The sequence below is a fragment of the Neopsephotus bourkii genome, unplaced genomic scaffold, assembly GCF_033783945.1.
Source record: "Neopsephotus bourkii isolate Nb327-2 ecotype Australia unplaced genomic scaffold, CSIRO-AGI_Nbou_v1 NB_593, whole genome shotgun sequence".
NCBI lineage: Eukaryota > Metazoa > Chordata > Aves > Psittaciformes > Psittacidae > Neopsephotus > Neopsephotus bourkii.
The window spans coordinates 987119-1003145 of record NW_026901094.1 but is presented as its reverse complement, the minus strand read 5'-3'; the positions used below and the strand labels follow the sequence as shown (position 1 = coordinate 1003145).

The 16027-nt window shown below is 45.1% G+C and overlaps 1 protein-coding gene across 16 annotated transcripts in view; it reads left to right on the top strand.

The window, feature by feature from the left end:
- Positions 1-15774, top strand: part of CAMTA1 (calmodulin binding transcription activator 1) — a 286114-nt gene extending 270340 nt beyond the window's left edge. For 10 of the 16 annotated variants that reach the window (XM_061351579.1, XM_061351580.1, XM_061351577.1 and 7 more), the window contains 3 exons: positions 4412-4442; positions 8028-8098; positions 12203-15774. In XM_061351579.1, the coding sequence (XP_061207563.1) occupies positions 4412-4442; positions 8028-8098; positions 12203-12266 (166 nt within the window). In that variant the 3' untranslated portion in view covers positions 12267-15774. The remainder of the gene's footprint in view (positions 1-4411; positions 4443-8027; positions 8099-12202) is intronic. The other 6 variants (XM_061351587.1, XM_061351589.1, XM_061351584.1 and 3 more) reach the window with 4 other exon arrangements.
- Positions 15775-16027: the final 253 nt, after the last annotated feature.

The following is a 16027-nucleotide window of genomic DNA, read 5'->3' as shown; positions in this document are numbered from 1 at the left end:
CTATCTTCTGGTATCTGCCCTTCATTAGAGCAATGCAACAATGTTCAAGTGTGTCAGCAGTGAGTGCGGTGTAAAGGATAATAGAATCAGCTCATTACAGATCTGTTAATCAAATAACAAAGCCCAGCTGCTTCCAAGTGTCACTGACAACAATGGAATCTAACTTGGGGCTGTTGCTGAAGGAGAATCATGTTTAGATCCATTGCTGGTATGGTAAAAGAGCCCTGGTTCTGTTGGGCAGATGCAGAATAAGGAAACTTTGAGCAAAGCAAGACATATGACTTTGAAAGTTGGTCTTAAGGAAGTGTGGAAAAAAAAGGCTTATTGAATCATAGCTACAGCTTGTAAGTGCTGCACAAAGCAGTCATGGGATGTGGGAAAGTGCAAAGTGTGACAACGTCTGGTGTACACTGGAAAACCCTTCAGTTTGGTCTCCTGATCCTATGGTGAACACTCATCAAAGGCAGGTTCTTTTTAATGTGGATATGTGCCAGCAGAGCAGCAGATGAGGTAATTCATGTCAGCCACCCCACATATACCTCAGAATGGGAGCACAGACACAGACTTGAAGGTGAATCATCTCCTGCCAGCAGGGAACCTCTGCCAGCTTTGCCAGAGTGCTCCCATGTGGCAGCTAGCAGTACTCTGCTACAGGCAGGGCATTTGATGTTGCAGTGGAAGGATCCCATATATGATCAGGTTGCAAACAGGGACTTTGCCTAGACAATACAAATTCAAATGTTTCCAACTCTGCTCCCTCCATTCTCACCACACATGCATTTCATCCACTCAGGAACTGGTCAGACCTGATGCATTTTGAAGCGTGTCTAGTTCAGCCCAGTGATGTTTGAACAAGGAGAGCTCTGAGAGGCAGAGAGGCATGTGATAAACTTGATTTTAGACACAGAGTTGTTCCTTTTTGCAGGGTTGCAGAGCTGCAGCTTGCAGGAGGTCAGTGTAGCTCATGTTGTGGAAGGACTCCATACCTGCAGGTCCAGTGGGAAGTAACATGTGTGGACAAGAGAGAGGGCTTTATAGTTTCCAGGGCAGTTCCAAATGCACTTGAAACAGTCGCAGTTGTTCATGATGAAGCACGTGGCTTCTCGCTCTCAGCAGGGCATGTGGAAGAGACCAAAAGGATTTGTTGTGTCTGTTGGGCAGCATGTCCCACTGAAGCAGGCAGAGGCTCAGGACTTCTCTATCCTCTCAGACCTACTTGAGAGCCAGGCAGTCCCTGGGAAAGCCACATGCACTTTGCAATCCATGGAGGCTCTGGGGTCAACCTGCCAGAGGTTCTTCCAGCCCACTCTCACACACAAGCCCAGAGAATGCCTCACAATAGCTGTATCCCTGGGTTTCCCACCAGTTTCCAGGATGTGCCATGCACTTTAGCCATGCTCAGTTAAGTCTTCAGCTATCAAGTAACTTAGTCTCTTCCAGAGCTTAAATTGCCCATGATTCCAGCAGGTTTTCTTGCCTTCACCTCATTGCTTTCCTGTTTCTCAGCGTCTTCTTTGTAGAGAGAGATCCTCCTCATTTGCATCACTGAAGTTTGCAGGCAGGACCCTTCCCTTTGCTTGTTGTCTGTCATCTCCTCTCTCTTCAGCAGCTGTGCATCTCTGGGAGGTGGCTTTAGGTCTTGGGTGTGTATAGAAAGAAAATGAAAACTAAGGGGGCATCCATTCTCAGTAGGCTCTCTTGGCTTATGTCACACTGCACAGTATTTGAGTTTCCACAGTAGTAAAGTCCTGTCTGTGCCCATAGGCACTTTGTTAGTGGTTATGGTTATTTCGGAGCTCATCCATGGTTATTGGCTAGGATGCAGCAAAAGGAAAAGGTAACTTATTTCCACTGAAGATGTTAACTGTGTTTCAGGACAGCCTTGCCTTTCCTTCTGAAGTAACAATGATCACACATTTGTGGTCATGTGCCTTCTCCCAGCAGTTGTAACAAGAGCTTTATTCTTGGCTTTGAAGACAGATTGAAGTCTTTTGCTTGTGTAAATATCTGCAGAGGAAGAGAATAATACTGGAAGTGATAGGAACCTACTTATTCAAATAGAGCTTCTCTTGCTTTAGCATCTCAGCTGACTCTGACCTGTTTGCTTCCTCGCCCCCAGCCCAAGGGGGGGGAATCCAGGCACTTTCCCCAGCACAGCCATATCCTCTAGACCACCTGCACTCGTTCCTTTGCAAGCTTGGCTCTGCACCCCCTTTCTGGGCTGCCAATTTGTGGTGCATGTACACAGGGGTACCAGGTGGAAGATGAAGGAATTGCTTCCTTCTTACCTGCTCTCTTCAAGCATCCTGAACTTTCAGTGTCAATAATTGCATTTATTCCTTACTGCTTTTCTTGCTTACCTCCTTCTAAGGATAGAGTAATAAAACTTGGGATGTTAAGTAAGTTGAAATCCACCTCTATACAAGCCTCCTAATTATTTCTCTGCAGTCTACTGTGTGTGATGCTCACACAGGATGCTGGTGTGACTGGTGCTTAGGGTAACAGCCCCATGCACTGCTTGAGGAGTACTACTTGCTGGAATCCTACTGCAGACACCTCTTGAAACGCTCAAAATTAGCACACTGCTGCTATAGACAAGAAATTAAGAAAGCCACAGGCTCCATAAAGAAATACTTCAGCCATCCGAGCTCCTGAGCATCCAGGGGAAGCCGTAACAACTGACATCTAGTATTAAATGCCCTGTAGCATGAAGAAGGCACTGTGGAGCCACTTGTTAAAGCACAAATGCCTTGTCAGTACAAGGGATGGAAATGATGGATATTTTTGGAATATCTGAGGGAGTGAGAGAGAAGAGAGCATGCACAGGAGCATCGAGGGAAGAGGATCTTGTAGAGTTCTGTCAGCTGACAGACAGAGGTGGGGAGGGGGCTGTAAAAGCCACTTGCAGTCTGTTGTGAAGATAGTGAGCGAAAAGAAAAGACAGTCAATTCTTAGGAGTTCAGAAATTCAGCCATAAGAAAGAACAAGAGAGACACTGTTTAACCCAGGGGTTTGTCCACAGGCAGATTCTGTTGCTGGGCCTATAAATGGCTCTTACTAAGAGCTTATTCTGTAGCCTTTAGGCAAGATTTACTCAGGCTTTCCCCTGGCAACCATCTGGTTGGTTGGTTTTTTCTTATGTTAAATTAATCAAAGCCTACTTTCAGCCAGTGATGAGAGCACCTTTTCTGCGAGCACTTAGAACAGCTCAGATGGTCATCTTGTCCTGGTTTGCTTATAAGCTTTTTGGCACAAAGGCTCAGTGCACAGACTAGCGGTTTCTGTCAGCTTGAGGATCTAGGGCGTGCAGGCTTGTTGGTCTGGTGTTTTCTGAGCTCTTAGACTTAGGCTTGTTGCCTGATCAGACAGGGAGAGATCCTGTGGTCAGAACTCTCAGTAATGGATGCATAGACATTGAGAAACTTAGGAATGTAAGTTTTGGTTGAGTGTATTCTTAGAGAAGATACTTGGGCTCTAGTAGCTGAATATTATCAGGTGTCACGGAGACAAAAGCGGTCATTCATCATTTTGACAGTCAGAGCATGTATTGTTGTTTCCTTTTGGCTTTGAGAGAAATGATGTATTTGTCCATCTATGCTCATATTCCAGAAACTCTGGTGAAAAACATGCATTAGCCATAACATGGTATCAACATGACTTGTCACCAAAGTGGTGTTTGTTGAGAATGAGAAGCAGGAACTTCTCTGAGGAGAGCTTCACCCATCTTCCCATGGTGCCCGCTCCTATTGGGTGGCCCTTGACTAACTTTGAACCTCAAACTTGCCATTACACCTCCTGTGAGTTGAGCTGTCTCCAGGCATGCTGTCCTGTGTGAGACACAGTCAAAGGTTTGTGTATTTAATGGGTTTGGAAAGGCTCCACCTTGGTGATCCCCAGATGTGACACACGTAGGAAAATCCAAGAGCTCTGAAGTGGGTTTGGGTTTGCTGAGCTGAATCCATACATGGTCCATAGAGTCAGCTTTCACTGGGAAGGTAACCTCCTATGTCCTGTTCTTCCTCTGGCTCTTAGGAAGCTTCTCTGAGAGATAACGACACCATTGCTAGGCTGTGATTATGATCTGCTGTGTTTTTGTGGAGGAGCATTTGAAATAATATAGAAAACAAATGCTCACTGCAAGGGAGGACAGGATGCAGGTAGAAATGCCACAGGGATCGACAGTACTGGGCTTATTTTACTTGCTTACTACTTCCTGCCCTACAACACCTAAACACAGGACTGCTCTTCCCTGGTAAAGAGGAGGAGTCCAGTAGGCAGGAGCGGGAAGGGTTCTTTCTCTCCAGGCAAGCAGAAGTGTTGTCTCCTCCTCCTTGAAGTGAAGCTCTTGGTAAGGTACGGTTATTGCCATGTGTGTGCTAATAGCTCTTTGGTATTGTTTTGCAATCTGAAGCCCACTGGTGGACCATAGGCTGTACAAAAGGGTGAGTGTAGCTGCCTGCTAGCCAGTTCCTCTCTTCCATTTTAAATATTTTTGCTTTCTGCTTGCTTGCATGGGGCTGCAGCCAAGATATGCCAGTAAGTTTCACCTCCATTAATGATCTCAAACAGAATCCTGTATAAACTAACCCTACTGCAATGACTAACACTGCTGCTTTTGTAACAGGACAGAGCTCTGCAGTAGATGTTACCAGTGCATGAATGTGTGAAAAAGGACATGTATATTCATCATGGGCATGCTTAGGCAGCGTTGTCGGTGGGATATTGTTTCAGTATCCACAACGGCTGTTGGTGGACCTTGGAACTTACTGGGGTCTGCACTCACACACACTCTATGAGTAACGATGTCCCTTGTCGAGGGGCTGCAACAGCCTTCAGGCTAGAGTGTAGGAAGCTGCAGTACAGAGGCAGCCTACATTTAGAGTATTTGTTTGTGGGTATTTGTTTCTGCCTGAGCCAGGTTGAAGCAGAAGAGCTCTTCACACTGCTTTTCACTCCCTAAGGTGGTTAAGTACCAGCACTTGCCTTCTAGAAGTTGGTCTTCGGTAAGTTACACGTCTGGTTGCCTTACTAGGACCAGCTTCTGACAGCTGCTTCTCTCAGCTGTTTACATAGCAGGAAGGAAAACAAAAACCCTAAAATGAAGATGAAGCTGCTGTGACTGCGTTATAGTAAGTGCCACGTGAGCTTCTGTCAGGAGCTTCATTCTCAGCATACAGAGACTCCCTTTGCCTTTGTGCTCAGTCACATGAGTGGGCTGGTTTGCTGCCTGACAGCAGGGAGGGAATACTCCAAAGCATTCCCATAGCAGGTTGAAGGGAATGCCGAGGCTTTCAAGGCACACGCTTGAGTCGTCAGCAGGGCTGCTCGGTGCCATCCTGCACTTGCGAGGCTGTAGGACAGCAGGGTGTTTGTCAGCAGCTGCAGTCAGGAATAACACCGTTTGTGTGCTCATCACTACTGTTTCAACAAGGGGGGAGAGGCAGGGGAAGGGGTGACCTGGACTCCTGCTTCCAGGTAGCATTTAGAAAAGAAAACTGAGTTGCTGATCACAGGGGTTTGCTGACTTTGAATTGCACAGATGCCTTTTATGACTTAGGAGTAAGAGTATGAATCGGGCTAAAGCCTGCTCCTTTGTTAGGCTCAAAGAAGCAATAGCTGATGACATTTCTTAACTAACTCTGACTTTTGTGCTACCATTTTACCCCAGTTGCAGACACAGCAATGCTGTGAAGTTGTCAGCTGGAAAAAGAACAGCTCCAGGTCTTGGCACGTCTGATAATGTGCTTTACAACTAGCGCAGGTTTATTCAGGAATAATGGTGGACTAGCTAACTGGGTGACTTGGTTTTACTAGCCTCCTGCTTTGTGTATGACTAGGACGGATGAGTTTTGGTCTGCAGTTGTGTGTTTGGTTACAAAAAGCCTCTTGAAGAAAAAACATAATTTGTTTTTGAAAACTAAAATTCACTGTAAGTCACTTAGTCATTTGTATTAGAGCAGCCTTCCTCTGTTGTAAGGACAGAGTAAGTATCTACTTCGATATGAAGAGACGTTTGCAAGTTCAACCGTTTTTAGTCTTTGGGTCAGTCACTGTATCCATGGGACAGTAATGAATGCTGCATACAAATGACCACGTTTTAGTCATAGAATCATGGAATCAACCAGGTTGGAAAAGCCCTTTAAGCTCCTCCAGTCCAACCATTCCCCAGCACTGCCAAGGCCACCCCTAACCCATGGCACTGAGGCCTTGTCTCCATGGGGTGTGAACACTTGCAGGGCCAGTGCCTGCAGCCCTGCCCTGGGCAGCCTGTTCCAATGCCTGAGCACCTCTGGGGCAGGAATTGTTCCTCAGCTCCATCTAAACCTGCCCTGGTGCAGCTTGAGGCCGGTTCCTCTGGTCCCATCCCTTGTTCCTTGGGAGCAGAGCCCAGCCCCTCCTGGCTCCATCCTCCTGTCAGGCAGTTGGAGGCAGCCATCAGGTCCCCCCTGAGCCTTCTCTTCTCCATCTGAACCCCCCAGCTCCCTCAGCCCTTCCCCATCACCCTTGTGCTCCAGGCCCTGCACCAGCTCCATTGCCCTGCTCTGGCCCCGCTCCAGCCCCTCAATGTCTCTCTTGTAGTGAGGGCCAGAGCTGAACACAGGATTCAGCGTGCAGCCTCACCAGTGCCCAGTGAGGGCACTGACAGGCCAGTTCTCAGCACTGGAGGAGAAATAGTTGTAGCACGTTAAGGCTTTGTGTTTGTAACAACATGTGAGAAATCAGCAGGAAGCAGATTCTGGAAGTTCAGTAGTATTTGCAGGTTTTGCCTTAAGTGCCAAGTGTGGGATTGATTGGGAAATCACGGAATTCTCTGCTTACCTGCATGTTTGCAGGTAAGCTGTGAACTATCACTAAATGTCTTAGCTGCTGTTCTGCCCAACCAGCTCTATTACAGCAAAGAATCCTTTGCTGCTCCGCATCCTGATAGCAACCTATGTGCATATGCTGCTGGAGTATATGCACGTAAGTGTTTCTGATGGACACAAGCTGACGTGCATATATGCTGAAGGAACGTATGCAAGCACATGTCTCTCTGCAGTATACAGACTTGGTGAATTCTGTACACTGACACTGTGCTCAGGTAGTCTGTGCAGGGTCAGATAAATGATCACAGCATTTACTTCCATGTTTCAGTTTGAAAACCTCTTTTCAAATTGATTCCACTACTTTCAGTGTATATGGGATACATTACATCAGGATCAGGCAGGAGGGAGAGGTGGGAAATTTGTGTGAGACATTTGATGTAGGGCATGGACAGCCTTGAGCTGTGAGCCTCTCTGCTGTGCTCTTGGTAGGCAGATGATCTGCAGCCATGACAAGGAGCGAGTCTTCTCACATCATTAGGCCAGGCAGTGGCTCTCTGCCTACAGTGAAACTTCCCTCTGCTCTGGGGCAGAATAAGTGCCCTTGTTACCTGCAATCATAGTAATAAAGAACATATTAATTCACAGCATCTTTCATTTAAAATAGATTCCCTCACACCCACCCTGTTTCTTAATGGTTTGATTGAATGCTTCTCTCCAGTTTGGGGAGTGTGCATGTAGCACCTGAAGTCAGTTTCTCTGGTAAGTACAACTTTATTTCATACCTGAATAAAGAACATCTACTATATTTCATTGTTGCTTGCACACCCTTCCCTCTCAGTACTTCAGCAACAAACCCTTTCCTACTCCTGTGCACCCAGGACTTGTATTGTTTGTGTGTTTTAATGTGTGCTATGCAGAGGCCATTGCATTTGAGTACTTGGTTTCTTACAGCTCTTAGTGAGATTGAGAATGGGGGAGAACCTTAAGGGATTGAAAAGTCCCATTCGTTCGAGTTCAGGATGTGTGAGAAAATGTCATATTGGGGTATGTGTCACTGTACCTGCAACGAAAGGTTTCCAAGTAATTTCTTTCTTCATTTACCTCTTGCAGGGGCTGAATGTATTTGGAGCTCAAATGTATGTGTTAAATGGCAGACCGCATGCTTGGGGGTGTCATTCTTATTGGGCCTTTCTGTCTTTTTTGTTTTGCTGCCCAAATGAGGTATCTGGAAAAAGGCAAGAGCTCCCTTTTCTTAAATGTCCCACAGGCCATTTCAGCTCTCAGAGCAACAGGTAACTCGCCAGACAGCCGCCTCTGGCTCCTGCACCCTGTCCTCTATACGGATCTTCAGCATTCAGATTCATTAAACATTTCCCTGGCTGGGCATTATGGAGTGGGTTTGATGAAGCAGCTTTGTGTTACGCTTTACTCATAAAGCCATTGTTTGCTGTAACTTGGTCCAAGTAGGCCTAATTCATTCGCTGACACACTCCCATACGAGACTGGGGAGGGTGTGCTGGGAGAGGAGCTGCTGCTCGCTTCTGGGGCCGTTGCTTTCTACATTGCTTCAGCACATAATGATGCAAGCTCCTGTACGGTGTCCAAGTAAGTAACACACTTTGAAGGGCAGAAGCTTTGTCTGGCTGGAGCAATCTGGGAACCGGGACACAGCTCCCGAGCATCAGGGTTCAAAGCTCATTGTTGAAATCATCTTCTTTTCCCGTTCTATGTCAGCACCAGGGCTGTGATTCAGACAGCTTATCAGTGGTCATCTCTATTGCACGTGCTTTTTCCTTCCATCTGCTCTTCAGCAATTGCTGAGGGAAAGACTTTGTACCTTAGAGACGCTTAGTGTCTAGAGGAAACGTTATTTCAGGAGGCTTTTGTTGAAGGCTTCATCAGTGCACAACCAAATACGTGGTCCTTGCAGTTCTGTGCATGGTTTTAGTAGCTGCTGAAGTAGGACGGTGCTTCTTGTTGGGAGTCTTGCAACAGCCACAACCTGTTTCCCTTTCTGGGGCACTCTGGCTTGCAGACGTGTGTCACCTCCAGTCCCCATCCCACTGGAGGCACTTCCAGAAGTGATCCAACCCAGCACGAGTGCTGTGGGCCTCTGGAGAGGTTTGTGCCCAATCCATATAGTCTCACTGCAAGTCTGCCAAACTGGATTGAAACATCTTCTCTAAGCACATCCTTTCTGCTGTACCATCCTACAAATTCCAGTAGCGTCCCTTTTCTTAAAGCACTTTATTAATGCTGTAACTACAAGGGCTACACTTCAGCCCTCTTCCCCTGCCTGAATTTACGAGTGGAAGAATAGGAACCAGCGAAGATTCCTTCTAGCAGGAAGGCAGTGCCATATTGTTCACTTAAAAGCTCTCCTAGCAGCATTTACTCGGTGGATTTCTGTTTTCAAGGGTCCCAATTTGTCTAAAATTCTCCCCTGGTCAAAGTGTATTTTAATTGCATTTGAAAACCTAGTGGGTTTATTCCAGCAAACACTAATGAAGAGGAGATCTTAGCCCCAGTACAGTGGATGGTCATCTTGAAGCTGAGGCTGATAAATTCTGTGGAACGCAGGGTTTGTTTTAAGCCATCTTTCAGGAATGTACCCATGACAAATGTCAAAGTCTGTAACGCTGTTATAGGGCAATCCTGTACTAGTATGTGCCTGTGTTCTAAAGCAGTGATTATCATTGCACTTGCAACCTTTTTCAAAGGCTGAAAATCTGTAAACCAATGTAAAGCACACTTGAGCAAGGCAAGTGTGCGTGTTTCTGAATAGAATCTGTACTAGTGCAAATGTTGAGTGCTGTAGTCATGAACTTCTGTTGGCATGTGTGTTCCAGTTAAACAGATCTGATAGGTCTGCACCAGTACAGATACTGCATGCTGTAGGTTGAAGTTTGCAGCAAAGCATGTCTTGCATTCTTCCAGCAAAAGTGCTTTGTTAGCGTAGCTCTTGCATGTTGAAGTGCTAAACTAAGGTATAGCATGTGTCAGTGAAAGAGCTACCAGCTTATCTAACGTGCATGTTGTCAGTAAGAGATCTATAATAACAGGTTAATTTTACATTGCAGTGCTGAAGTGCAACAGAAAACACCTGGAAGTTGCACTGCAAATCATGCTTTAATTGATGGTGTCTTGAATGTAGCCTACCTAAGCCTTAAAAATTGCCTAGTGCACAGAGGCACACTGCTTTTTCCTAGCACTGCAGGGGCTTTGGCTCACCTTCTGCTTCTAAGTGGTGCAGTAACAGAAGTGTTAGTAATGATTTCAAGGTAGAAGCTGTTTTCCTGCTGCAAGAAACCTAAATATACTGCAGATGGTCAGTTGGTCATTTGTGAGCCTTTTCAGTTCACTGTGTTGGCTGTAATGAAAAGATGCTCTGGACTTACCCAGCAGGTAGCACCCTGATATGCATCACCCACTGGGAACAAGCAGGGGCTCACTGCTGCCTCTTTGCTATGCTGAAGCCCCAACTCCCCTCATGTCAGCAACATCTGCCAGCTTGTGTAGAGCCAGAATACCTCTGGAGAAAGCTGCTCTGTAAAGCTGTAGCAGGCATTTAGGCTCAGCACGGGGCTGCCCAAGGAGGAACCCAGAAGCAGTGATGCTGTCAGCTGCCTTGCCTCTTCCTCAGCCTGGGGACCAGAGCGCTTCTTGGCATCTGGGAGATGCCTCTGCACTGAGGCACCCCTCTGTTGGACTTGCTTTCAGAGGAGTATCATGGCTCCTTTTGGATGTAGGTCTTGCAGCTCTGAAAAGGGCATGTGCATTTGGACTAGCAGAGCCCTCTGTCTTTCCATACATGGTATTCTCAAACTGCTCAGTGGAATTCAGGTAATTAGCAAAGGTCTGACCTGCATATGCGTTAGTGCGATTTAGCCACTGATTCCTGTTTCCCCCAGTTTCACAGAGAACACCTCTGAGTGCTAGAGCTTTGAGTCAACTCAAACAAAGAGTTAGAAGCAGCCAGCTCCCTTTTGGTTGTGATTCTGAGTAATAGTATGTGCAGAAAACCTGATAAATAAAACAGTGAAGTGGAGATATATTTATAGGGAGATCAGTTTATAGCCCTCATCGTATCCTTATATTAGCAAGCTGGTGTAAGAGCCAAAGGAGGATGTGTGAGTGGAAGCCTACTACAGAAGCTATAAACTGACATTGCTGCTGCTTAGCTCTCCCAGCATCCTGTGCTATCTGTATTTACCTAGGCTTTGTTAAATTCATCACTCTTAGTTGGGTTCTGTTACACAGAGTTGCAGCTCTGGCACAGTTCTTTGTACCATACCTTTGCTGTTTGTCCTTTCAGGTTTCGCTGCATCAGTTGGGCATGTACGTGCTTTGTTAAATCACCTCCATTTAGGTCCTTTTGGGGGTCCTTCTCTCACAGTAGCAGGGGAAGGACATGTGGAGGCATGTGACAGAGAGGAGCTCCCTGCTGGGGGAGGCAGAGCCGAGCTGCTCCTTGCTGAGTCCAAATCCAAAGTCCCTGTGGATTTGCTCTGGCTCCTTTGCAGGGAGCCCTCACTGACACACAGAGGATTGCTGCTGCTCCAGCACCGATGCAGCTTCTGCTTTACTCGATGCGATTGAAATGATTCCCTTCTCTTCATCCTTTTAATTACTTCAGCTTTTAGGGATGGTTTAGTTCTTACCACTGACAAGTGCTAGAGGAGGTAATGTATTGCGTGCATTTTAAAGAGCTGAGAACTGAAGCGTTAGGCTACATTTAGGGAGAGTGACTCTTCCATGTTGTAGGCTCATCTCCCTCGTCACACAGTGTCCTTCACTGCTTGCTGGGGGAACCTGGGAATCTACAGCTAACACCATGCTAGAAAACACAGGCTCCAGCCACTAGCAGCAGCTGGAGGAAGTGTGAAGTAAATTGCCTTCACACCCATACCGGTTCTTCTACTCACACATAAACACTTTCTTATGTGAAATTGTGTATCGGGATCAATCTTCCCGTATGGCTGACTGATTTTCCCTACTGCACTGGGCACAGCATCGAGTTGGCACTGCTTCAGAGATGAGTGGAGACGAGCTCAGTGCTGAGCAGCCCCTTTGCCATAACAGCTGGAACAGCAGCAGGATCAGTTCAGGAGCCCCCACATGACTATAAACAGGCTAATTCCAGAGCAGAGTCTGACCAAGGTCAGGGACAAACAGGAGCTGGAAATAGGTATTTCCACATGCATTTGTGTCAGGTTTCTAGCGGCCCCTCTTGCGCTTCCAACTGTTTATGGTCTCAGGAACATCTCCCCCTCCTGTCATTCCTCTGGGAGCTGGCTCTTTTGCACGGGAGTTGAGAGTGAGGAATCATTTTGGTTTGTCTGTGTGGAACGAGGTTTGCAATGGAAGTGTTACATAGCTCCTCTTTGTTTTTTCAGAGTGAAAGAATTGAAAAAGGCCAAGGAACTTGAAGATACGCAGCAGCATCCCGTAGCAATGTGACATTGCTTTTCAGACTGTTTTCATTTTCTGTTTTTAGCAGAGACATGCAACAACAACAACAACAACAAAATACCCACTGCAGGTCTGGGAATACCAGCTGCAGGATTTTAACAGTAATGTTTTGGTCATTGCATTTGCACTTTCATGGACAACTTTTAATTTGTTCAGCAAGACATCTTGGAACTCAATCTTCTGTTGGATCATGGGGAAAAACAAAAGACACCAGGAGGAAATTGTGAGTTGCTTCATTCTCCGAGAAGGAAGAAGCGATTAATTATCCTTTTCATATAGGGCTGTATTAAACAACATGTGGAACTGTACAAATATTATACCAAAAATATTGTTAAGAAAAGGTGGGAATGCACAAGCAACACGAGAATGCTGTTCCTGCACCTGTCGGTCATCTCCAAGCAACTGAAGCTTTGAGAGTCTCAGTGGAGGGGCTTTAGATCAGTCCATCTTTATGGGGTCCATGCATCCTCATTTCCTTCGCACTTCTGTCCTTTGTGTTTTATTTAAATCTCTACAGCACACTTAATGCAACTTTTTTAATCTGCAGGTTTTTAATACATCCCGTGGGAACTTAGAGGAGGGGTTGGTGTGCGAGACAAACGGGTAACGCGAGGAACGGAGAGAGCAGCTTAAGCAAGTTTAAACACTTCTTGTTTTGTTCTTGTTTTACTAGAACCTGCAAACATATCAATTGTCATGTCCTTCCTCTCATGTTCAGCACTTTATTTTCTAGCCTTACTTTCATGGACTGTTGTTTTAATTCAGTTCTCCAAATGGGTTGTGAAACACGTAGCTTTTTATCTTGAGTACTCGTCAAACCTCTTGTCGTTTTGCAGTCACACATACGTTGCCTGGACATTTTATACCACCTAAAGATCAGAGTGGTGCTGCATTCTGGCCAGTAACTTTCTTATTTTGGCTACTTCATCAAAATCTGGGCAGTTTCTGTATATATAGAAGGTAGAAATGGAAAATGAGAAAAAAAAACTATTTGAAAGGGAATATATTGATTAATTACTAAATATTTTATTCACAAAGGGTCAATAACTTGGCAAGATAAAATTATTATTTGTATAGTTTTGTCTGAATGAACGAGCAGAGTGTGGATGTATTGTTTGTACATACTGTATATAATAAAACAAAGAGATATGTGCATGAACTCAAGACAAAGAAATGAACAAAGCAAAGCATTAGTGGCTATGGTCTGTACAATGAAACAAAAAAAAACTTTATTTCACTATAAAAATCTTTATTTTAAATGTTCTTTAGAAGAACATTTTTGCTAAAGCATGACTTAAATGGCAAAAAAAAAAAAAAGAGCTGCTGTATTTAGACTTAGGAAAAAAAAAAGGCAGAGCAACATTAATTAAAAAAAAAAAAAGGAAAAAAAGAGAAAAAAAAAAAAGGATCTGTTTACATTTGATTTTGGCTACCAGGACCTTGGGTTGGTTGGTTTCATTTCGTTCTTCCTTCCTCCTTCCTTCCCCCCCCCCCCCCCCCCGTCTTTTCTTTCTGGGTATATTTTATTTTGCCAATGGTGCCAAGTAATGTGAATGCTGATATCGCTTAAGAAAATTGAGTTACTTTTGCAAAGCAGATAATCATAAGAGTACAAAGAAACCTGTATCTAGCTTAACACCATACACTCACTCCAATAAAGAACACTTAGAATGAACATAAAACCTTAAAAAAAAAAGACAAAAAAAAAAGACAAAAAAAAATAGTACAAAAGTAGGAAATATGTTTCACACGTTCATCTCTCCTGCTGGAAGTCCGAAAATGTCATAAAATTGCACAAAAAATTAAAAAAAAAATTCAGTAAAACTTAAAAAAGATGCAAACTGATCTCGTAGGGGTGTCATGGTATATTATTGCTATTTCCACATAGTGAGGAGCCAAAGAAATTAGGTGGTTTGTAAATTGAACTACGCACTTAAAGCTGTCACTCACGCAGTTCTTGGCGATGGGAGCCAGGTTCTGATCTCCAATACACAGGAATGTAAGGGAAGGAACCTCTGAAGTGCGCGGCGTTGCGGTGGGTTCTGTCCGCGTGTCTGAGCTCAGAAGCTGCTCCCGTGCCTTGTTCTGCTCGTGGCAGTTGGCATGGACCGGTGTCAATTTGGGATGTTAGGTTTGGAATCGTTGTTCTTGCTTGATCCCGGCCACCAACGCAATGTGTAAATGCGAGGCTTGTTGTGAAGCCTGAAAATACTCACACACAAGAAGCTTTTAAACTGGTGTCTTTAAAAAGAAGAGTAAGAAACAAAGATTGTTGGGGGGGGGGAAAGGAAAACTGGGGTCAGTGCTCTTGGTGCCTTTTCTATAATTGTACCTGTTTTTAATTACTTCTTTTCACTGCCAGCATTGAATTACAGTAGATGTGCTCTAGCTCATTATCCGAATTCTCGTGTACATTTCTGAACTGCTGCTTTATGACCTGATTCAATTGGAAATGACAAGGAATTGGCCTGGTGCTCACACCTGCCTGTGGGCAGCCTCCGGCCTCCATTCACTGGGTGGAATTGGGACCTGAACCGCTAAATTCTCCTCTCACGCAAAAAGGGAACAGGAGACGCCGAAGAATTCCCTTTGGAATGAATTGGAAATGCTCTGTATTAATACTGGAAGAACTCGTTGACATTTTGAAAGCAAAATGTTGCTCCCATTCACCAATACGTGACAATATAGAATCGACCTTTTCCTGACAAGAGTAGTGACCTCAGTGGAAATGTTTGAACTCCCTGTCTTTACAGCAAAGTGTTCAGTAATATACAGAGCTATTTCAAATTACTCTTCCAGATCCATGGGCCTGGTGGTGTATCTACCAATCTAGATCCTGCTTCAGCCAAACCTGTAAGCGTGTACTTGCTGTTAAACATGCAAGCAATTCCATGGGCACACTGGAACTACTCGCATGCTTGGGGCTAAGTACGGCTTCGAAGTGCTTTGTTGTGTCGGGCCATAACCCTTCAGTGTACCACTGGGGAGTTAAAGACTCCCCTGCAGTGAAGTGATTCCGCTCACCCTTTTCTTGGTTGTGGAACTTAACGTTTTCATGGAAGATGAGTAAGTGCAGCTTTCCAGGAAAATTCGAATTCCCAAGTGCTAGGAGCCAGAGCTTCTGTCTTCTGATCATGGAATTGCTCCTTTGTGAAACACATTCGACAGCAGAAATACTGTGTGAAAGAAATACAGAATATAACATGAACCCCCTCTCTGGTTGCACGCTTATGGCAGTTCCACACAATAGCTGGTGCCCAATGGGGGGTCCCCAAGACTTGCATGTAAAACTAGTATAGATGTCTTCTCTTTTGTAAGTTTTATTTTTGTAACCGTGCATGTAAAGCATCACTGAATCAATGGATCTGTTGAAGAACTCAGCTGCTGGAACCATGCAAAATGTTTTGAATTGCCCTTAAAATATGGAAAATGTTTTCTGAATGCTTTATATTCTTTCTGCTGTAAATTAAAAACAAAGAAAATTTCCCCATACAAAGCGTGTGCCTTTCTGTAAGCACGTCCCTCGCATCCTGCTGAGTGCTGGAGTGTCCTGTAGACACTGTAACCGTGACAAAAGGGTGTTTCTTCTATTACATGACCTCTCGTAAGTACAGTCTAGTTTCTTATGGGTTGTAATCTGAACAGCCCACACCGTGCCCGCAAGCAGGGGAATGGGGGAAGAGAACTGAAGGGTGAACATGGATAGACATACCTGGGCTGAGATAAAGGCGGTTCAGTGAGCGATGGGG